This window comes from Lathyrus oleraceus, chromosome 5 (assembly GCF_024323335.1).
Source record: "Lathyrus oleraceus cultivar Zhongwan6 chromosome 5, CAAS_Psat_ZW6_1.0, whole genome shotgun sequence".
NCBI lineage: Eukaryota > Viridiplantae > Streptophyta > Magnoliopsida > Fabales > Fabaceae > Lathyrus > Lathyrus oleraceus.
The window spans coordinates 611670023-611692997 of NC_066583.1; the positions used below are offsets into that span (position 1 = coordinate 611670023).

Below are 22975 nucleotides of genomic sequence, written 5' to 3' on the forward strand. Positions count from 1 at the left end.
CAAATGGAACTATCATTCAAGCTCACATAATTGGAAAAGTCAAAATGCATGATAAGTTGATCCTAGAAAAAGTGTTATACCTACTTGGTTTTAATGTGAATTTGATAATTGTGTCAAGATTATCCAAGAAAAACAATTGTACCATAGTGTTTAAAGATGATTCATGCCTTATACAGGAAAATGGAACTATGAAAAGGATTTGTTTGGCTAGGTTGATGAATGGTTTATATTACTTGAAGATTGGTCAGGTAAAACTGAGTGCTAGTATTCATGTTGTGATTGAAGACCTGAGTCGGCTATGGCATTTGAGGTTAGATCACTAATCACATGATAGAACACAGTGTATGAATAAGAAGTATAATTACATACCCGTTTTTACTCAAGTGTCTTGTGATGTCTGTCACATGGAAAAACAGAAGAAATTACATTTTGCTTTAAATAATTCCAATGCCAAATTTGTTTTTGATTTAATTCATGTTGATATATTTGGGGGGCCCTTTTCTACAACATCCATTCATGGTTTTAAGCATTACTTTCTATACTTGATGATCATAGTAGGCATCTTGGTGATTATGATCAAGAATAAGGCTGAAGTTTCTAACTATGTTAAAGGGGTTTGTCAACATGGTCAAAACCCAATTTGATAAAAATATAAAATTTATCAAGAGTGACAGTGCACCTGAATTTTTTTTAAAGCATTCTATGAAGAAAATGGCATATTTCATCGAAGGAGCTATGTTACCACTCCACATCAAAATGTAAGAGTTGAAAGAAGATATCAACATATCCTGGACATCAACAAAGCTTTGATGTTTCAATCAAACATTCCTAAATTTTATTGGTCATATGTAGTTCAACAAGTTATTTCACTGGCCTTTTCCCAGGTTGGATAGGCAGTCGATGCTCTACAACACTTCGATTTAAACCGGTCATTTCGTTATAATCCCAGGCAAAATAGTCTTTGTATTCTGTCAATACTTCAATCAGCTTAGCCTTCATCTTTGACCCAACTTTGATACTTATGTATGTTGGTCTTTTTGTGACTGCATCTCCTAAATTGATTTCTTCGAGTGGGTCTTGTGCTTGCATCTTCTGCAACTCATTTGATGGGTTCTTCTCAAACGCCAAAGGCTCATTGTCATAGATGCAATCAAGCCTCTGACTTTCTGAACCTGTTATTTGGTCTTGTTGATCGCCTTCCACTTTTTTGGCCTTGAAGGACAAGTCTTGAAGCCTTTCCTTTTCTAGATTCGACTTTCTCTTGTTTTCATCCAGATAGGCCGAAATTCAAGCTAAACTTTCTGACTCAGCAGTCATCTTCATCGACTGCAGGCCACCCCGTAGGTGGAATCACCATCTCTGGCTCCGTTTCTTCCTTAGCATCCCATATGAATCCATGATCGGGATCTAGGTTCAACACGCGACTGGTGTTGACTGAAGTATAGGAACCTGATTCGTCATCACATGGCGTGATGTTCGCCAAATGTTGGTCGAAGGATCTCTTAGAGCCCTTGGCATCATTGATCCGGTAATAACTTTGGTCAGCTTCAATGTTTTTCACGATGCAGTCTTTACGCTAGATTATGAGCCTTTGATGTACAGTTGAAGACACCGCTCATATCCCATGGATCCATTCTCAACCTAGGAGTAAGTTGGAGTTAGCTTTGGAATCTATTACCATAAAAAGTGTTGATCATGTTGTTGTTCCCACAAGTAGATCGACCTGGACAACACCCAGTATATTACTGGTTTTCCCTTCGTAGTTTGATAGAACCATGTTGTGTTGTCTAAGATCATCGTCGCACTTCCTCATTTTCTTAAGTTGACTTCTGATACCATGTCGTATTCAGCCGACAATACTGATACAATGTCGCAGTTTACAAAAAACTCATCAACATAGATGTCATCATTGGTTTCGTCGTACATGTCTTCGTCGAACTCCTCGTCGGACTGGGGGAGTATTTAGGCTCTCCTTCCTCTGACTGAGGGGAATACTCAGGTTCCTTCTCCTTCGATTTACCCATGTCCCCAGACTCTTTTTCGACCTCAGACGAACACTTCATAATTTGGGAAGTTACTACTGCTTTCTTCTCTGTCGGTTCAACAGTCACGGTCATTGTTTGATTAGCCACCATTTTCCTTGTCCTACCTCCACTGCCTTTGGGATCTGCCTCTTTTGTCCCGAGGTTTCAACAAGCTTTAAATATGGGATTGTGACCTTCTTCCCAGCTTTTTTGTTCCGTTGGTAACGCCTCCATTGTGTTTTGGTCATTGGGTTCTTCCCTTTTTAATTGGTAGAACCCATATAACCCTTTGTCTCGACCTTCTTCTTCGGAGACGTTGTTTCTTTCTCTAAATCGAATACTCTCCACTTTGGTCTCTTTCCCCCTTTATGGTTCATTGATTCTACCCACTTCTCCTGTGGAACATCCGTTGGTGAAATGAAAGTCTTTGGTCGATAATGTTGGAATTGCCTCATGTATTCTTCGTTCCTTCGTGGTGCTCCACGTTTGTCGAACACGAATCTTGGGATGACAGGTTTCTCCTTCTTCAATGCCTTGTTTCCAGACTCCAATCTTTCAGTGGTTTTATCATCGAACATCGCGTTGCACTTAGGACATAGCATCGTTTTTGACTCATTGACACAACACTTCTCTTGGAAGTCTGATAAGATTTCACCTGGTTGGGGATAGGATGACTCCAATCCATTTTTAGCCTTTCGTCGAAACCATCAGTAGTTTCAACAATCAGTACTTCAAAAGACTCAGCTAAGGACACCATATCTGAAGATTCCACGAGACCATCAGTAGTGTCGCCCATCATACACTCGAGAGGCTCAAAATATAAAGCTTTTTCCACCTTCAGATGGTCAGACTCCACCTGCATCTTTGGCCTTTCTCCAAATTGAAGCCTTCCTTCTTTCAATGCCTTTTGCACCAAATCCATGAAAAGAACACACTGATGAGTTTTATGACCAAGAAAATTATGATATTTACATAATCCTCTTTTCTTATTTTGTTCTAGAAGGGGATCCTTTAAACCTTGAGGTATGGTGATTTGACCATCTTTAACCAATACATCAAAGATTTCGTCGCATTTAGACATGTCGAACGTGTAAGTCTTTGCTACGTATTTATCTGTTTTTTTAGCTTCGGTGGGGGTTTTCCCATTCGAAGGCTTTAAAACTTTACAAGAGTATGGAGGTCCAGACTTAAGCTCTACCACGTTGATCTCGCTTCTGTCGATCAACTCTTCATCGTCGGAAGAGCATCCTTCGACTACAATATAAGATACTTTTTCTTTCTTATGATATCGACCATTTTTGGTCTTCTCAGCTTTCAGGCGTTCGATGCGTCGAACTCTGTCATCCAATTGCGCCATATCTTTGAGATACTGAGTATCCAATTTTTTCCTTATAGAATAATCTAAACCCCTGACTGTTATTTCAACTAACTCATGCTCAGGGACTTGAGTAAAGCATCACGCTTTCAACAATCTAAACCTGTTTAAATACTGATCAACTGACTCAGCAGTCTTTTGTTTGACGCTGGATAGTTCTTTCAGGCTAATCTTCAACTGCCCCATGTAAAATTGTTCATTGAACAATCTCTTCAATTGTATCCACGTTTAGATTGATTGGGGAGGTAGCCTTGTGAACCATGGGAACGTGTTCTTTGTAAGAGAACTTGGAAACTATTCAACTTAAAATCCTCATTGTTCACTATGTCTCCAACTTCGTTTGATACCTGCAACATGTTCGACGGTGGACTCCTCAGTATCCCTGACGAACTTTGTGAATTTCGGAACTTTCCACCCTCTAGGCAGTTCTGTCTATAAGAAAAATTCTTGTAAAGGTGAAGAGTATGTTGGCCTCTGAAGGCCTGCACTCATTCTATTTCGTACTATGATCTGTTCGACAATAGCATATAGGTTTTGTTCCCCAACGATAACCTTTGTCGAATCTTCCTGACCATATGGTCGGGATCCTGGTTTCTGTTGACTAAAAACAACGGGTGACCTTCGATCCACCCTAGGGATCTGTTCGAACTCCTGATATTCTTGTTCGACCGTATCGTTCGTCATTTCCTCTTATTGGACTGAGGTTTCTGGTCGAGGAGGAGGCATGGGATTCTAACTAACTAGAACCCTAAGAGCCCCTAAGAAGTCTCTTATTCTGGTCATTTGAGTCGCTAGTTGCTGGTAACTCTGTGTCGAATTTTGGATCAAAGGCCTCAGTATGGTGCCCATTTGCTGAGTTAGCATATGGACCATTTCATGATTACTTTCGTCCATCTGCTGTTATGACTACGACAGAACTCGATGTGAAAGTTGGGACTGACTGAGATGACAATCCAAAACCTGGGGGTCGACCGAATTGGGTTTCCAAAGGTCTTAACCCCTAGTAACATGGGAATGGCGATAATGATGCTTCTCCAAAATTTGAACCGAGATTATGCATACTTACCATAAACTCAGTCGACATTTCCAACGTCATGTGCATGAGGACTGTAAAACTGGGCATATATTGCCCAGAAGTTCCCCTTGTTGTTGGCGTCGGCGTTTGGGGCTGACACGGTGTTAGAATTGGCCCCATATACGCAGTCGAAACCACAGGTATACCACTGAAACCAACATCAGTTGTTTGTGATGCAACAATGTCTCCCGCCGAAGACGTATCTTTGTGTGGTCGTGGTGACACCATCTTGCCACTGCGTAGTTGCATATACTGAACACTTCGTGTCCCACCGGGTGTGCCAATTTTTTTCTCGCCAACAATCTCTAGCCTTCCTATTTGAGGTTTACTTGCAGGACCGGCTATAAAGTCCTAGACTTGTGTGTTGAGTATATGACTATTTCGTTGGTAAAGTGTTTGAAATATTTAAGGATAGTGAATGTAAAGTTTTGTAAGTTCGAAATGCAGTAAAAGTAATGCAGTAAAGGATACAAATCTGATGCAAATGAACAAAAATAAACAAAGATAATTTGGTAAGTTAAATGACTTGTAAATATAAATGGAATCAAAAGTATATTTTGTAGGGAGATGACTATTTTCTCGTAAACGCTTTGATACTTCAAGTATACTCCTACTGAAATTCTAAAAAATGTCACCCTTTGAAATGATCATTACAATTTTCTTAAATACTAGTAGAAAATAAGCGTTGGGAGGTTACGGCCCATTCACGGGATGACATGTGTCAGAGTACCTCTCCTACGTTTGCAGGTAACTTCCCACATTCAAATACCCATGATTAATTTTCATCATGGTGTGCTGGACTTCGAATTCGACAAGCTTCCCTCTACGTCGACCACGTGCTCTGGTTTTCTGCCTCGTCGATCCAATCCTCCGACCGTCCTTGTGGTCGACCAAGCTTTGCAGTCCTTGGGACGAAATTTGCCAGCTAACAATGTTGAAGAGAAATGAAGTCGCAAATAGTTTTGATGTCATTGATGTAGGAGAAAGATATGTCTACAAATGACCCCTGAGATGCAGAAGGTTGGGATAGTTGTTGTGGATGAACCTGAGAACTCATTGTGTCTCCCAACCTGAAGAACAATGAAAGATGATATAGATTGTGGTACATAACAAGAAATTAACACAAGGGTATGTACCAATATTTCCTTACTTTGATTTTAAGGTTTTGACCAGTGGATGATCAAAATCAAGAAGTAATTTTGATCCATTCCAAGCATTCGAGATGTACAACTTTTCGATCGCTGCAAAAAAAAATGGTCACAACATTAAGAGAAAAGTAAGTAAGCACACATAAATAAAAGGAATAAAAATGGCTTAACATTCCAAGCATTACTTGAACTTTGTTGGCACATAGCATGAGTGATTATGATAATTGTGTGTCCATGTGTGGTATGCTTAGTTTTGTAGGGCATAAATTGGTTGATATATGCTTCCCAAAATGTAAGCTCAATTTCATAATCACTAATAATAAAGAGACAAAAGAAGTTGTTATAGACAGTTAAGTAATATGCAAAATAAAACAAAACGAAATAGGTAAAGATATGATATTCACATCTCATCGGATAAGAGTATGTTTACACAAGCCTTTCGCCCCCTACCCGCAACTTGAGTCTTTACTACTTGATGTAGTACACCAATCACATCTGCATGAGAGTAAAAAAAACATGGTTACTCCATTGGTTTATTTCAAATATGTTAATATGTAGGTAATATTCAAAATAATTTCAAGTACCGTATAAGTGGTTCACTTGGAAATCTTCGTGTAAGAAATCAACAATGGGTTTGAAATCAAATTTGTGTTCTAGTATTTCCGACCTGTCTACCATGGTTATAGTGGTCCCACCATTAAAAAATAGCTTCAAGGGGTTATCACGGATCTTCAAAGGAAGTTCATTGGTTAAATGGTCACCATTATAAACCATATAAGTTCGATGCTCGTAACCTTTGTTTCCACAGTTCGAAATCTCTGTTCCTGGTAACGACATGTATTTTATCACACTATGCATAAAAAAATGAGAGTTAGTAGATATTTTAAGTGCATTGAAATTACATAATAGAGTGACAACACGAATGAATACCTTGATATCTTAGATAACACATTTAAAGTGTTGTTGTCCATTACGCTCCTTGACAATCCACAGATCAACGACATGAATGACAAGCTTTTGTACATTGTTACCTAACTTCAAATAAGCAGTCATAAGGGATGCTCATGACATGGTGATCTGAAAAATGACAAAGGACAAATAAAACGTGTAAGAAACAGAAACATACACAAGAAAAAAAAATCAAGAGGGCGATATGTTTCACACCAAAAATCTAAAGCAAGATGGATAAAAAGGACAACATATGTTTATTCTATATTGTAATTCAAGTTGTGCAGAAAACTTGTAGCTTTGTCATGAAACAAAATGATGGGTAGAAAAAATTACTTTCACATGGAAAACGACATGAATAAAACGATTTAGATGAAACATGAACTTTCAAACTTTCACAGAAAAAAAAACATGAGCACAAAACAAAAAGATTTCAAACTTTCACAAAAAAAAACATGAACTTTCACATATCAAAATATGAATTTTCACATCATAATGCTGGAGCAAAGTCTTGATGACAGACTTTACTGATAATGCATAAAGTATAAATCTTTCACATGGAGCAAAATTTGATAAGAGGTTTAACAGAAATGTTGGGACAAACAATGAAAAAACATAGCTTAAGAATCATGGTAATATATTTTGCGAATAAGAGTGAACCTTGTTTCTTCAGTAATTCGCTTGTGCAGATGTGAGACAAGGTAGCGATAATATTGAACGGAATCGCACGGTTTGATGTAGTTGTTCTTCATGTATAAGAGAGAGACGAGGAAGCACGATGTCTATAGAAGTGTTTGATAAGAGAGAGATTTCAACTACATCAGAAGTAGATATTAGAAATGATGGTGAAAAGAGAGAGAAAATCAATCTAAGATAATGAAAAAAATCAGACGATTTGAAAAGTGACACATAAAAGAAAAAAAAGTTCTCGACAACTCTAAGATAGAGTAATATATTAATTTCAGAAAACTCCTTCCATTATGTAGTAATTTAGAAAGATTGGTAGCAAATAATAAAAGTAGGTAGTTGATATCATGTGACCGTAAAAAAAAATGTACATGTGTCGTTGAAATTTTAACAATCGTTAGGACTAAATGCCACCTCATTTTTTAATTTCAATTTGTGTACTATTTGTAAGCTCTAGTCTAACCGTCCTCTACTCTACAACATCACTCGAATCTTTCTTCACCCACTTTCCTTTCATTTTCCAATTCCTTGATTCCTCCTTCCACTACCGCAACATGGCTAAAGGAGCATCTCAATCCCAATCATCAACTTCAACAGCCTCCCGCCCCGGAGGCGGAGGAGTCGTCGCTCCCCGCGGCTCCGCTGCCGCAACCGCTGGCATGCGCCGTCGCCGTGTCACCTCCGGAAACAGCACCGCCAGTGTCGGAGGCGGATCCAGCGGAAGCAACAACATGCTGAGATTCTACACGGACGATGCTCCCGGGCTGAAGATATCGCCGACGGTGGTGCTAGTTATGAGTCTCTGCTTCATCGGTTTCGTCACCGCGCTTCATGTGTTCGGGAAGCTTTACCGGTACAAATCTGGCGGTGGTGTATGAGTGGAAGATCTGAATCTGATAGTTTAGGTTTCGGATCTTGAGCGATCCGTTCCCGTAGCGCTTTGCTTTCGTTTCTCTGTTCTCTAATTAGAAACTGTTTTTTTTTTACTGTCACAAGGTTAATTTCACTGATTTCTGTTTTTTTTTTGGTTAAGTTCTATTGCAAGTTGATTAGCCAGTTCTGTTGATTTTCTGATTATGAGTTTGTTGAAAGATTGTTGTATATTTACTTTATAATTTTGTAGTTTTTTCTATAAATAATTTGTATCGGTTAAAAATGGAAAATTTCAAAGATGCATGATCGCGAGTTCAATTAAATGAATGGAATTGAAGATTTGTTTGTAATTAATGGAATGCGGGGTGGGTAATTTAGCGGTGTCATCTGAGTAGGGATCACATGTATGTTTTGTTTGAGAAGAAGGGGGTCATTTGTAATTTTCATAAAGGAAATTTAAGACTTCATTACTACGGTTGTTTTTTTGGTACAAACATGTTTAAATGGAAACCAGTGTGACTGCGTCATTAAGACCGGATAAGAGTAGGAGGCTTAAACTGATTAAATTACATATAGATTCTATTGTAGATAATTGTGGGGATATGTTCGAGATTTTTTTTTTTAAAACCAAGAAAAAACTATATTAATTTGTAAGCATAACTAAGAAAGCCATGGTAACACTTTAGTTTTTTTCAGAACACAATGCTATTTTTTTAAATTTCTTGATGCATCCTATGATTTATGATTTTAATAGAGTACATCTTGAAAAGACAATAATACTCTCAAAATTTTTACATCTATTTCAAACACATATAATCAAAGCTGATTTTGAGTCATGCTTTAGGACTATTTTTTTTCATTCTAAGATACATACATCTTCTTAACCATATGTCAAAAAAAAATAAAATAGAATACCAAAAATTTGTATGTTAATAAAATAAAATTATTATTATTAACATAAAATTAGCATTACATTATGTTAACATAAAATTAAACAATACATTTTAATATCTAATTTGATGTTTCAACATTTTCATAATATCTTCGATCAATCTTGAAATCGTCGCATCCATTAGATCAGAATTTTTGATTCGAAACGAAAAAAAATATTCCACATATTCCTTACATTTGCATTCCTCTTCAACTCATAGTTGTTGAATTCAATCTTTCCTTCATTGTTAATTAACGGTGAAGGGTATTTGAGCTTCACAATTTTCAATTGTCCCGTAACATAGGAGATTCTGCATTATGTACTTGATCTGTAAAAGGGGTGTATTCATAAATTTTTTCTCTAATGTCGCACTATTAAAGTAGACATCAGCGACATGCTAATTGGTATTCTTTTATGAAACATGAGACAATACCCTATATTTATAGTAGTTGTAGACAAATATAGACCTCATAAATTCTATCTTGTACTAGGAAATATTTCGGAGATGCATCTTTGGTACCACTCTATTCTCTGACTCTGGAGATGCAGCTTCGTAAACTCCACTAGACTGCTCAATAATCAATGCCCGGAGATGCATCTCTAGATTAAAATTTTATTTTAGTATGGGATGACATTCATTTGGTGCGTTATACCGTAATGTAAAAGGTGTATCCACATATGCATCTCCGGAATTTGATGGATATTTTCAGATTTTCATAGGGTATTTTCCACGACATAGGGTGGGATAAGAAATTCTTTTTTTTATCCCAATATCCTTTTAGATAGATCACGAGCCTCTATGGTTTGGCTTGTTTAATGAATCCAATAATACCCCGATAAAATATTTTTAGGGTTTCACTATTATGTTGCATTTGGTATCCTATATGAGTTGTGTCTTGATACTCTCTGTCTCCTTAGACACCATGTTCATCTTAATTTTATCCATGAAGCTTTTACAATTCGTCATGATATGAACACTTTTTAAACCAAGCATTATGGCCATCGTTAGCGAGTTGATGATGGCTTAAGAATTAGCGACGATAGGGATTTTATACCATATTTTTTCAAATGATTTCAACAATCACCCTTTTCTCCTTGTCCTTGATCATGGCTTCAAGGTTCCAAGCCCATTAATAGTGAGATTAGCATATGTGGTGATAAAAAACTCCCCGATTTATTTGTTATCATCATCACTATCTTGATGTTTGAGATCATTAATAGCATTCATAGAGAGATACTCTTTGTTCTTTAACTTATTTTATTGAAGGATAAACAACTCCCGTTGTTGATTATTCGTGTTATTTTCTTGCATGTTATCACAACACTCTTGATTCTCAGTTTACATGTGGGTATGAGCATTGTCAGAGCTATGCTGGCCATCATTTTTGTTGCTGAAACATCCAGATCTACTAACAGTGCCATTATAAGTGTTTGTTTTCACCCCCTTTTGATTCTTTCAGATTTGCATGTTGTTATTCCTATGATTATTTCCTTGCATGTTGTTGTTCTTCCCATGTTCTGATGCTTTGCTTGGTTGGGTATGTGGTCGAGTTAGAGCCCCAAAGATCTTGATTAAAGCTACCACTTTTTTTTTCATTTTTGTAACTATTGCTTCTAGAGTACCCATTAGCATCCTTGTAAGAGTTAGTTTTCATCTCCTTCTGCTTACCATTGAATTTCATGTTATTCTTTAGAGGATTATTGTCATTCATGTTTGTGAAACTTCCTTTTTTCTGATGTTGATATGCATTAGATATTTGGTTGGCTTAAGGGCCCAAGTGTCTATTCATGCAGACACTATCTTTAATATCCATGCTCCCTGTCAAGTACGTGACTTGCTTTTTTCTCCAGGATGTTCATTTTTGTTTTTGTATTGCTGGATACTTTTATTGTTGTTTGCTTTTGTCTTTCTCTTTGTGCAGGATCTTTCTACTAGTAGTCTGGAGCTGCACTCTTTAACCCCTTATCTAAGGTAATGATCTCGTTATCCTCCATGCTTTTGTTCTTCTTCTTCTCAATGTACGCATTGTTCATGTTTAAATGGGTTTAAATTTGTTGTTGGGAGGATGCTCATGCACACTTTCCTCAAAGGTTATCTTAGCTTTCTTTTTACCCTTGATTTAGCTTTTCTAAAAAATTATGTTTGTTGAAGCTTCTTAACATATTCTACTCGATGAAGTTTATTCATTAAAAGTTCATCTAGATGAAGCTTCTTTATCATTTTCATAGATGAATCTTCAAATGAATGTTCATCTATTAAAATAGTTTGTTTAAATGATTCTAAGGGTGTTGATATTTTTCTTTCATGTTTGAGTATTCATTTTAATGAAGATGGTGATGATGAGGAAGACGAAGATCTTTCGAGTATGTTTTATCTTTCTTCTTCCTCCTTTAGCAGATGAATCGACTCCCCGAGATTCTTGATGATCTCCCACTTTCTAGATTATTCCTAAATCTCAACAAAGACGCTACTGTCGTTTGAATTGAATATTGGATCAGATATGTGATTACAACTCTTAATCCTTAGATAGTTGTTAGGTATAAAATATATAAAATAACCTTTAAGGATTCCATTGGTTGAGTACCGTCTATGAGAATGATTCTCATTTTCATATGGCATTCTAACTTCGTGCGTGTTCGTTCTCCCTTGTTTGATCTTTGGAGAAACTCCATGAATAATTTCAAGAGTGTCTTACACATCCTTGGAAGAATTACAATTAAAGATGTCACAAAATTCCTTATAACTTAGAAGCACTTATCAAAATATGCTTTATTTTAAAACCAAATTTAAGTTTTCTCTTGTCTTCTCTGATCTAATGAAAACCAAGTTTATTTACTACTTTATCTTTATAGGAAAAAGTAGGAATAAATGGACCATTCATTAAAAAATTCCACATTTTAAAATATTTTGCTTTTATAAAAATTTTAAATCTTGCTTTCTACGCTTCAAACATTTCACCATGAAAAGGTGGAGGTGTATCCATTAAAAGATCTTTGTTAAAAATAGAAGTGTTTGTATTCATCATACTTTCTCCTGAGACGATTAGTCTTATAACAGAAGTAAGACTCTAATACAACTTATCATGGGAGTCTGGGAAGGATCCAAGGGATCTTGGCACCACATATCCACCAAAAACCTCAAGGCACTGAGGGTATGAGTCACCTTTCTTATATACCAAACATTTCCCAATTTCTAGTCGAAGTGGGACTTAGCCACTAACACTTGAATCCCAACAATCTCCTCCGCAAGTGTGAGTCACCGACATCGCTAGTCTTGATCCATACTAGGATTCTATTTCTACTCCCTCACTAAGACAAACCACGACTTTGATAGTACTTGTTGGACAAATGACTCCAAACACAAGAATGAGGGGGGGGGGGGGGGGGGTGAATTGTATAGGTTTTAAAAATGATGTTCAAATAATTTTTTTTGATAAAATCAAAGTTTAAAACAAGTTTGTAAAACTAACATAGAATAAGGAGTGAAATAAATAAAACCAGAGTAGAAATAAAGAAATACATCAAATGTAAATACACGACTGAAATAAATAGTTAAGGGAATAGAAAGATACACCAACGATTTATAGAGGTTCTACCTAAAAACTTGGCCTACTCCTCTTCCCAAGAATTTCTTCTTGAAAATTTACACTATGATGTGAGATTTTTACAAGTTTGGCCCACAAACTCCTTACAAACAAACTAGAGTTATACAATGGCTATCTTCCAAACCAAACACTATATTTTCTACAAGGCTAATCCCGAACCAGGTGAGAGCATTTATAGTAGGAGCAGCTCACAAACCAAGTGGAGATTTTAACAGACAACTTCTTGAGCCAAACGAGAGCTTTTAGTTTGAGCTCACAAACTAAACTGGAGATTTTAACACACAGTCTCTTTAACCAAGCGAGAGCTTTTACAATGGTCGAAGCTCACGAAGCAAACATGAGATTTTAACGGAAACTCTCACAAACCAAACAAAAGCTTTTTAACTTAGTTTAGCTCATAACCAAACAAAAGATATCATAAGAGATATTACAAAAGTGCCTTCACACCATAACCAAAAACCTCATAGGTAAATTTAATTCTCAAACACTAAGACAAAAGTTAGGAAGAAACAGAGAGAGAGAGAGAGAGAGAGAGAGAGAGAGAGAGTAAAGAGTGAGAAAAAGTATTTAAAATACGTTTTTTGGTGTGAATGAAACAAGAAATGCACCCTCTATTTATAAGACAAAGCGTGACTAAAAAATGGAAAGAATCCATGGACCTTTTAATGCTCACAATCGATTATGTAGTTCAAATATAAAGGGTTTTTAGATGACACAATGACTAATCGATCATGTAATTCAAATATGGAAGGTTTTTAGATGGCATAGTGACTAATCTATTATGTTATCCTTTAATCAATTATTAGGGTTACAAAAGTGATAAATGGTTAACCCTAATGATCTAATCGACTATGACATGTAAAAACCCCTTTCATTGATTAAATGAGTCTCTAATCTATTGACTAAGCACAAAAAAGTTTTTCAATAGTTTTAGTAAAATTAGAGAGGTTTTTTCGATAATTTGAAAGTGTGTATGTGTGTGATTCACCTCAGTAATTCAAGAGTTAATCTTATGCCTTTACAAACACATATCACTCTACACCGACAAGGAAAGATTTCAAACTTCATCTCTTTCACAACTCTGAATATTAAATATCCATTTTTTGATTCATCATTGATTCAACACTTCATTTGGGACTTTACTTCTTCTATCCGGCGAGGCTTGATAAGCCTTTGTGATTTCTTAACTAAGATCATTCGGATTTTCACCAAACGTCATTCGACATTAGGTGTCGTCCTTAATAGATATGTTCTGACATCTTGATCTCCAAGCATGACAACTTGATTATCATATTAGATGAAGATTTCACCTCACAGTTTTGTCATCTTCAAAACTAAATAGGTCAACAGATTGCTATAGTCATTATACTTGTAAGAACATAAATCCACACAAAGCATTGTCTTCACTAGCATCATATGTTACTTGGTTACAATCTAATCCCACATTTATTTCAATGTTGTAATAAAGTCCCATATTTATTTCAGTGTCACAATCTAGTCCAAATCTACTACATTAGTGTTCCAATCTATACTCACATATACTACATAAATGGTCCCTCAATCATTAATGTTTTCTACTATATTAGTGATCCCTCCCTTATTAATGTTTTCATCAAAGTTTTCTTTTTCAATATTTTCATCATCCAATGTAGCAACTCATTCCTTCAACTTCTTTTTTTCAACCTTTTCTTCATGCAACTCATCCCCTCGCAAATGACACCTTCATCCAAATCCACTACATTGGACTCTACAACATACTCTTCTTCTTGGTCATTGGATCCTACAACATTGTATTCAAGGGAAAATGACAACTTTTCAATTATTTCATGTTGTGACAGTGTATGGATAAAGTATAAATGCATATTCCCTATCATCAAGGCAATGTTTTTTTAACCTACTAGTTCCTAAATCATATTTCAATAGAACCATCTCACTAATATCCATTGCATCATAATACCCAAGCTCTTCAGAATTGGGTACCCTAAATCTTTTAAACCACTTAACACTTCAAAGTAACCCCAAAAATCAAGGTCACATTGTCAAACACACTCTAACCAATTGTAACATAACTTTGTAAACTTATTAAATTAACCCCCATGATGCAAAACACACTAAAACCCTCATTCATGACCTATTCGATCTAAAGAATGTAAAAAAAATCAATGAAACGAATATGCAAAAACTAAAAATCTCACATTTTAACAAGTTCAAAATTTTATATATTTTGAAGAATATAGATGAATAATGAAGATGGATAATCATCCATTTTTGTTCTTCTTCTCTTCATCCATCTTAATCTTTTGGGAATCTAGGATTTCACACTTTTTGTTGTCTTCTTTTTGTCTATGTTTGTGGTTTAGTGTTTGTCTTTGCAACAAATGAAGGATACTAGAGTTCACTCATTTGTCTCTTTTTCTATTTTTCAAATAATAATAACTTTAAAATAAATAGAAAAGTCATTTGGACGACATTATGCAAACTAGCTTGTCACAAATGTACAACTTAACATTTTTTCATAAAATTTAACAAAAAGAACTAAATTAGTTAACGAAATTGTTTTCGAAGGATTAAACAAAATAGTACTAACATTTATTAGATAAGGAATAAAAATAAAACCTTAAATTAAGTTAAGAGATAAAAAATGAATTAATTTTTTTTAATTATTTTCTTTTGATCTAATATTTTTGATTGGCCAATGTTATCTTGTGCCCTTGGGGCACAAGTTAAGGAAGAATAAATGATTAAAGACCCCACCTACTTTATTTTGGAACATGTAATAATTAAATCCTGTCATTATTATAGGTTAAGCCTCTTTACTAAAAAAAAGACAAAACAACCCTCACATCTAATATCTCACCTAGATTTTTTATCTTCTCAAATATTTCACGCTTCGTGTATTCCTGCATTATTTTTCTTTTCACAGAAAAAATTGAAATCCTCTCAAGTATGACAATTTAAGAAACGAAATCTTCTCAAGTATAGAAATTTAAGAACTTTCCATACTCAGGTATGTCATTTATCTTTTTATCTTTTTTTATATTATTTTATGACTCTATTTTTTTAAAAATAATTTTCCATAGTCAGGTGAATAACCTTTTTTGTTCTTTTCTATTTTTGGAAGATAAATACAAAATGGAAAGTGTGAGCAACAATAGAATAAATTTGGATTTGAGTTTGAATATTGAATATTCAGTAGACGAAGTTTCTTTAAAAAATGATTCTTCTGAAATTATTGTTAGTCGTAATATTATAGCGAAGTTGAAGAAATTGGATTTTTTGAGAAAGAAAATATTGTGATTTCTAGTCAAAATATTGAGATAAATGGATTTTTAAAAGAAAGTGGTGAGGGCGACACTTTTAAGGAGTCAAATATTGTTCCTTTTGTTGGTCAAATTTTTCTTAGTGAGGAAGAAACATTTGTTTTTTTATAAGAGATATGCATATCAACACGGGTTCTCAGTGTTGGTGTAAGCCCTAGAGGCCAATACTTTTGGTACTTGTATCGAATTATTTATTAATAATAAAAAGGCTTTTTCTTCATTACGTTTGTTTAATAAAGTCCCTAGAATAGCTAGTCTGGTTAATGTATCAAGTATGACTTAATCATGAGATCACATTAAACCTAAGGACATTATTTTTAAAGTATCCGTAGTCGAGCTTTATTGTGAAGTGAGATGACATTAAAGCATTAAGACTATTATGTATATAGACTGATGATCACATCTCATGGATCATGGATAAGGAGTTATCAAGTCTTAAACATAGGTATGAATATTAAGAGTAATATTTACACCGGATTGACCCGCTATGAGAATACTATATAGAAAGTTATGCAAAGTGTCATAAGTTATTCTCATGGTGATAATGGTGTATACCACTCTTCGACCTGAAACCACTATGGACCCTAGATGTAGAGTCGAGTGCTTTATTGCTGATCAAACGTTGTCCGTAACTGGATAACCATAAAGACAGTTGATGGGTACTCCACGAAGCATGTTGAAGGACATGAGTGACCTAGATGGAATTTGCCCATCATGTATAACAGGATAAATGTCTATGGGCCCAATATTGAACTGGACAAGGATGACACGGTCTATGCCTTGTGTTCAATATAGACATAAGGGCAAAAGGATAATTATACACATAAGTATTATCACAGAAGGAATTGTCAGATCACATGACATTTTCGTGTCTTGGGTAGCAGTGATGTGTTGCTAGATACCGCTCACTGTTTATTATGTTAAATACATGATTTAATATAATTGTCAATGTCGCGAAAACCTACAGGGTCACACACAAAGGACAGATTGATGAGAGATAGAGTAACTAAGGAATACCGTAAGGTACGGTGCCCTTAAGTGAATTATAGAACATCGTAAGGTACGGTTAACTTGAGTAGAATACGAAATATGGTAAGGTACCATGGGCTTAAGTGATTTTGGGAATATTATAAGATATGGGCCAAAATACACTTAAGTGGGCTTTTTAGCTTGAAGCCCACACAAGTGGTTCTATAAATAGAACCCTTGTGCAGAAGCATTAATTGCGGTTGCATTATTTTCGTTTTCTTTCTCTCTCTCTCTCACTCAAAATCTTCATTCGTACCAGCTAGCACTGTGATTGAAGGAATCCGTTCGTGTGGACTGAGTAGAGACGTTGTCATCGTTCAACGTTCGTGATCGCCCCGTGGATCTGCATCAAAGGTTTTGATCGTCACAAGAGATCTGCACCAAAGGTTTTGATCGTCACAAGAGATCTGCACCAAAGGTTTCAATCGTCACAAGAGGTAAATATTCTATCACTGATCATGACCATTCGTAAGGATCTCTAAAGGAGAAAATTTTAATTTCCGCTGCGTTTTGGATCACAATTCTCCTTAAGTGGTATCAGAGCCACTTACGAAACCATGAATTGGATAGCTGTTTAATTTCTGTATTAATATGATTAAAAGACAGAATGAATCAATTAATTAAATGGGTAATTAAATTTGGCATCATGAGTGTACGAGTTGGATGATTGATGTTGACTATGCTTCGGAACCGACATTAGTATGGTGAAGCAGCGATACATTGATCGTCCATATGTTACACAATTGAGACCGATCAACTTATATATGATATAAGTAATCCTAATGCAAAGTACAATATATATGATATATTGTTTCTGTTTCGTTCATTCAAACACTAAGTGGTTGTTTTCCTTTGAGCGATCAATGGTCATTTGCTTCGGAATCCGACATTAGTATGGTGAAGCAATGACCTGTTGATCGATCATACTAAATCAACAATCGAGGTGTGTTTGACGGTCTGAAATTGGTGCATTAGGGTTAGTGACGACGCAAGGGTTATGCCGTCAAGGAGTTGTGAATTTAGGGCTTTGTGGAACACGTCTGTTGACTATTTCAAAGTTCTGTTATTTTGGGCGCGTGACGTTCATCACGAGCTTGTGACGATCGTAACAAGCTGGACGTGATGGTCGTCACGTGCTTTGTGACAGTCGTCACAATCACAAATCCAGAATTCTAGGCGTTTCTATTTTTGGCCGCGTGACGCTCGTCATGGGCCTGTGACGGTCGTAACAAGCTTGTGACGGTCGTCACACTCACAGAGTCAGAATTCTCGGGGTTTCTGTTTTGTGACTGCGCAAGAGTTGTGTTGATGCAAAACGATGTCCATTTCAAATGAATTGTTCATTAAAATTTTGGACAGGGGCGCTGCCCCTCCAACCCCGGCTAACTCTGCGTAGTATGATCGGTCGCCGAAATTTAATTTGGTTTTAATAAATTAAAAGTATTAAAAATTAATAATAATAATAATATGTTTATCATTATTGCCTTATGGTGATCAGTTATGGCCTTAGTCTTCCTTCATTTTGTTTTGGGTTTTTAAATACGACCTGCGTGTCATGCCTCTCCTTTTAATCTCTTAATGTAACTTCTTTTCTCATCTCAATCCCTCGTATGTAAAACGAGTTTCTTCTGTAATGTAATGTTATGAAGAAAGAGAAGAAGACAATGTCATGAAGAAAGAGAAGAATTCAATATCAAAGGAGGACAACCTTGAAGGTCTTGCTTGGAGAAGCTTAGATCGTCATTAGGTTAACTTAGGTTCTCTCATTGGCTTGGGAGAACAATTGCGCTAGGGGCCATAACTGTTTCATTATGTATGTTGATGCATGTGTATGTATGTTGATGCATGTGAATATATGTTGATGCATGTGAGAGACGATTTATATGATAAATAAGCCGGTGAGATCATAACAATTACAATTCCCTCAAATTAAATATTAAGTTTATGCTTTCCAAGTTTTAGCACTCATCAAGACTAGTATCGGATAATGTAGGTTTCGCCTACGCGAGGTGCATGTTCTATATTAGTAAGGTGCGATGGGATAATTATAATATCCAATTGCTAAAACAATGGGTCAAACTTAACTAAATAAATTATAATAAGATTATATATGTTTAGAAGCAAGAGTTGGGAATGATCCATATGATGGATTGGAATAAGGAGTTATTCACCCAACTGAAATTTTCGAGAGTTGTATGAGATACAATTGGAAGGAGTTCCTACCTAAATAACCTAGTTTTATGTAATCCGCCTACGCGGACTTAGAACAAAGTGAAATATGGATCTCGACCCACTAGAAAATCTTCCAACGGGATTTTCCGAATCAAATGATGAGCGTCATTTGTTTTGAGTAAAATAGTGGGAGCATATTTAATTAAAGGCCTAATTAAATATGTTATTGATACTTATATTTTCATTAATTCTTATGTAGATTACCATGACAACAAACACCTCTAACAACATCTTGCGATCAATCCTTGATAAGGAAAAATTGTCTGGGACAAATTTCCTGGATTGGCACCGAAACCTGAGGATTGTCCTCAAACATGATAAAAAGTTGTATGTCTTGGAGAAACCTGTTCCTGAAGAGGAACCTCCTAGTTCTGCACCTAAGGCAGAAAGAGATGCTTATAAGAAGCATGTCAATGATGCCAATGAAACTGCTTGTCTCATGCTAGCTACCATGAACTCAGAATTGCAAAAGCAACATGAGAACATGGCAGCGTTCGATATGATCGAACACTTGAAGATGCTCTATCAAGAGCAAGCAAGGCATGAGAGGTTTGAAGTTTCAAAAGCCCTTTTTCAAAGCAAGTTAATTGAGGGAGCCCCTGTAAGTCCCCATGTGCTCAAGATGATTGGGTATGTGGAAAACCTTGAAAGGTTGGGTTTTCCCCTCGGAAAGGAACTTGCGACTGATTTGATCTTGCAATCGTTGCCAGATAGATTCAGTCAATTTGTCCTAAATTTCAATATGAATGATATGGATAAATCTCTTCCTGAACTGCTAGGCATGTTAAGAACAGCTGAGCAGAATCTGAAGACAAAAGGGAAGTCCATTCTGATGATCGGAAATGGAAAGAGACAGAACAAAAGGCCCACCAAGCAGGGTGATAAAGGGAAAGGCAAGGAAGTTGCCAAACCCAGACCCACTGTTGCTGCTTTGAAGCCTAGTGGAGGCATAGCAAAGGCAGGCACCTGCTTCCATTGCGGTAAGACCAGACATTGGAAGAGAAACTGCCCAAAGTACCTGGAAGATACGAAGAATGGAGTGGAGACTTCAACTTCAGGTATTTTTGTTATTGAAATAAATTTATCTACTTCTGCATCATGGGTATTAGATACTGGATGCGGTTCTCACATTTGTACAAATGTGCAGGGGCTAAAAAGAAGTAGAGATTTGGCAAAAGGTGAAGTTGACCTACGAGTTGGCAATGGAGCAAAGGTTGCTGCTTTTGCCGTAGGAACTTATGTATTAACTTTACCTAGTGGTTTAATAATTCAGTTAGAGAATTGTTATTATGTACCTGCAGTTAGTAGGAATATTATTTACATTTCTTGTTTGGACAAGTTTGGTTTTTCATTTATAATAAAGAACAATTGTTGCTCAATTTATTTGAATGATATATTCTATGCTACTGCACAAATGAGCAATGGACTGTATGTCCTTAATCTCGAAATGCCTATATATAACATTAATACTAAATGGATGAAACCTAACGAGTTAAATCCAACTTACCTTTGGCATTGTCGATTAGGCCACATAAATGAGAAACGCATTTCCAAACTCCATAAAGATTGACTCTTGGACTCTTTTGATTATGAATCATATGAGACATGCAGATCTTGTTTAATTTGAAAGATGACAAAGTCTCCATTCACAGGAAAAGGTGAAAGAGCGAATGATCTTTTGGGCCTAATACATATTGATGTATGTGGACCACTGAACATACCAGCCAGAGGAGGTTTTCAGTACTTCATCACATTCACTAATGATTTCAGTAGATATGGTTATGTGTATTTAATGAAACACAAATCAGAGTCCTTTGAAAAGTTCAAGGAATTCAAGAATGAAGTAGAAAACCAACTAGGTAAGAATATTAAAACTCTTCGATCAGATCGAGGTGGTGAGTATTTAAGCCTAGAGTTTGATGACCATCTGAAAGAGTGTGGGATCCTATCCCAACTTACTCCTCCTGGAACACCCCAATGGAATGGTGTATCTGAGAGAAGAAATCGAACCCTGTTAGACATGGTCCGATCCATGATGAGTCACGCCGATATTCCAAACTCCTTTTGGGGACATGCATTATTGACAACAACTTACACACTTAACCGTGTTTCATCCAAAAAGGTTGAGAAGACACCATATGAGATATGGAGTGGTAAGAAACCACATATGTCTTACATAAAGATTTGGGGTTGCGAGGTTTATGTAAAACGACAAATTTCAACTAAGCTTGAGCCCAAATCTAACAAATGCTTATTTGTGGGGTATTCTAAAGAAACAAGAGGGTATTACTTCTACAATCCTTCTGAGGGCAAAGTGTTTGTCGCTCGAACTGGAGTTTTCCTATAAAAGGATTTTATTTCCAAAGGAACCAATGGGAGGAAAGTAGAGCTTGAAGAAATTCAAGAATATCAAAGCATAGATACACCTATGGAGGAATTAGAGCAGGAAACACAAGAAGTTGTGGAAGAGCAACCTGCTCAAGTAGAACAAGACCAGCGTAGGTCAAGCAGGATACGTCAACTACCTGAGAGATATGGATATCTGATAACTGATCAAAGTGATGTATTACTCATGGATCAAGATGAGCCTATGACCTACCAAGATGCCATAACTGGTCCCGAGTCTGAGAAGTGGCTAGAAGCCATGAAATCTGAAATGGATTCCATGTACACAAACCAAGTTTGGACCTTGGTAGAGCCTCCTGTAGGGGTTAACCCTATAGGATGCAAGTGGGTCTTCAAAAAGAAGACTGACATGGATGGTAAGGTACATACCTATAAGGCAAGACTGGTTGCAAAAGGATATAAACAAATTCATGGGATAGACTATGATGAAACCTTTTCACCAGTTGCAATGCTTAAATCTGTTCGGATTTTACTTGCTATCGCTGCATATCATGATTATGAAATATGGCAGATGGATGTCAAAACTGCTTTCCTTAATGGAAATCTTCTTGAGGATGTGTACATGACACAGCCTGAAGGATTTGACATACCAGAGGAAGCCCAAAAGATATGTAAGTTACAAAGATCAATCTATGGATTGAAGCAAGCTTCCAGAAGCTGAAATCTTCGTTTTGATGAAACAGTAAAACAATATGGATTCATCAAGAACGAAGATGAGCCTTGTGTCTACAAGAAGGTTAGTGGGAGCATGATCGTTTTCCTGGTATTATATGTAGATGACATATTACTCATTGGAAACGATATCCCTACCCTACAACAAGTAAAGTCTTGGTTGGGGAAATGCTTTTCTATGAAGGACCTAGGTGAAGCAGCCTATATATTAGGAATCAGAATCTATAGAGATAGATCACAAAAACTGCTTGGCCTAAGTCAGAGTACATACATAGACAAAGTGTTGAGACGCTTTAATATGCATGATTCCAAGAAAGGATTCATACCTATGCAACATGGCCTGTGTATATCAAAAACACAATCCCCTTTAACTAAGGAAGAAAGGGATCGCATGAATAAGATTCCATATGCATCTACAATAGGATCTATCATGTATGCCATGTTATGTACTCGACCAGATGTCTCGTATGCTTTAAGTGCAACGAGTAGGTACCAATCTGATCCTGGTGATGCTCACTGGGTAGCTGTCAAGAATATCCTTAAGTATTTAAGAAGGACTAAGGACTCATTCTTGATATATGGAGGTCAGGAAGAGTTGGCTGTAATTGGATACAACGATGCTAGCTTCCAGACAGATAAGGATGACTTTA

The 22975-nt window shown here is 36.3% G+C and overlaps 2 protein-coding genes across 2 annotated transcripts; one reads left to right on the plus strand and one right to left on the minus strand.

Annotated features, from left to right (window-relative positions):
* Positions 1-5051: 5051 nt before the first annotated feature.
* On the minus strand, positions 5052-7522 carry LOC127087020 (uncharacterized). The gene is made up of 7 exons (XM_051027857.1): positions 7231-7522; positions 6553-6699; positions 6207-6472; positions 6027-6117; positions 5808-5935; positions 5625-5715; positions 5052-5544 (listed from the first exon to the last, which is right to left on the minus strand). The coding sequence occupies exons 2-7, from the start codon at positions 6645-6647 to the stop codon at positions 5400-5402; spliced, it is 816 nt and encodes a 271-aa protein (XP_050883814.1). The 5' UTR covers positions 6648-6699; positions 7231-7522; the 3' UTR covers positions 5052-5399.
* Positions 7523-7633: 111 nt separating this feature from the next.
* LOC127087021 (protein transport protein Sec61 subunit beta) lies at positions 7634-8323 on the plus strand. The gene has a single exon (XM_051027858.1). The coding sequence runs from the start codon at positions 7665-7667 to the stop codon at positions 8133-8135; it is 471 nt and encodes a 156-aa protein (XP_050883815.1). The 5' UTR covers positions 7634-7664; the 3' UTR covers positions 8136-8323.
* Positions 8324-22975: the final 14652 nt, after the last annotated feature.

Excerpts from the sequence above, each read along its gene's own strand:
- LOC127087020 (XM_051027857.1), bottom strand. The coding sequence starts at position 6,647 with ATGTACAAAAGCTTGTCATTCATGTCGTTGATCTGTGGATTGTCAAGG. Across the intron at positions 5,716-5,807 it reads TATGTGCCAACAAAGTTCAA|CGATCGAAAAGTTGTACATC; the intron begins GTAATGCTTGGA and ends TTTTTTTTGCAG. Across the intron at positions 5,545-5,624 it reads GTCAAAACCTTAAAATCAAA|GTTGGGAGACACAATGAGTT; the intron begins GTAAGGAAATAT and ends ATTGTTCTTCAG.
- LOC127087021 (XM_051027858.1), top strand. The coding sequence starts at position 7,665 with ATGCCACCTCATTTTTTAATTTCAATTTGTGTACTATTTGTAAGCTCT.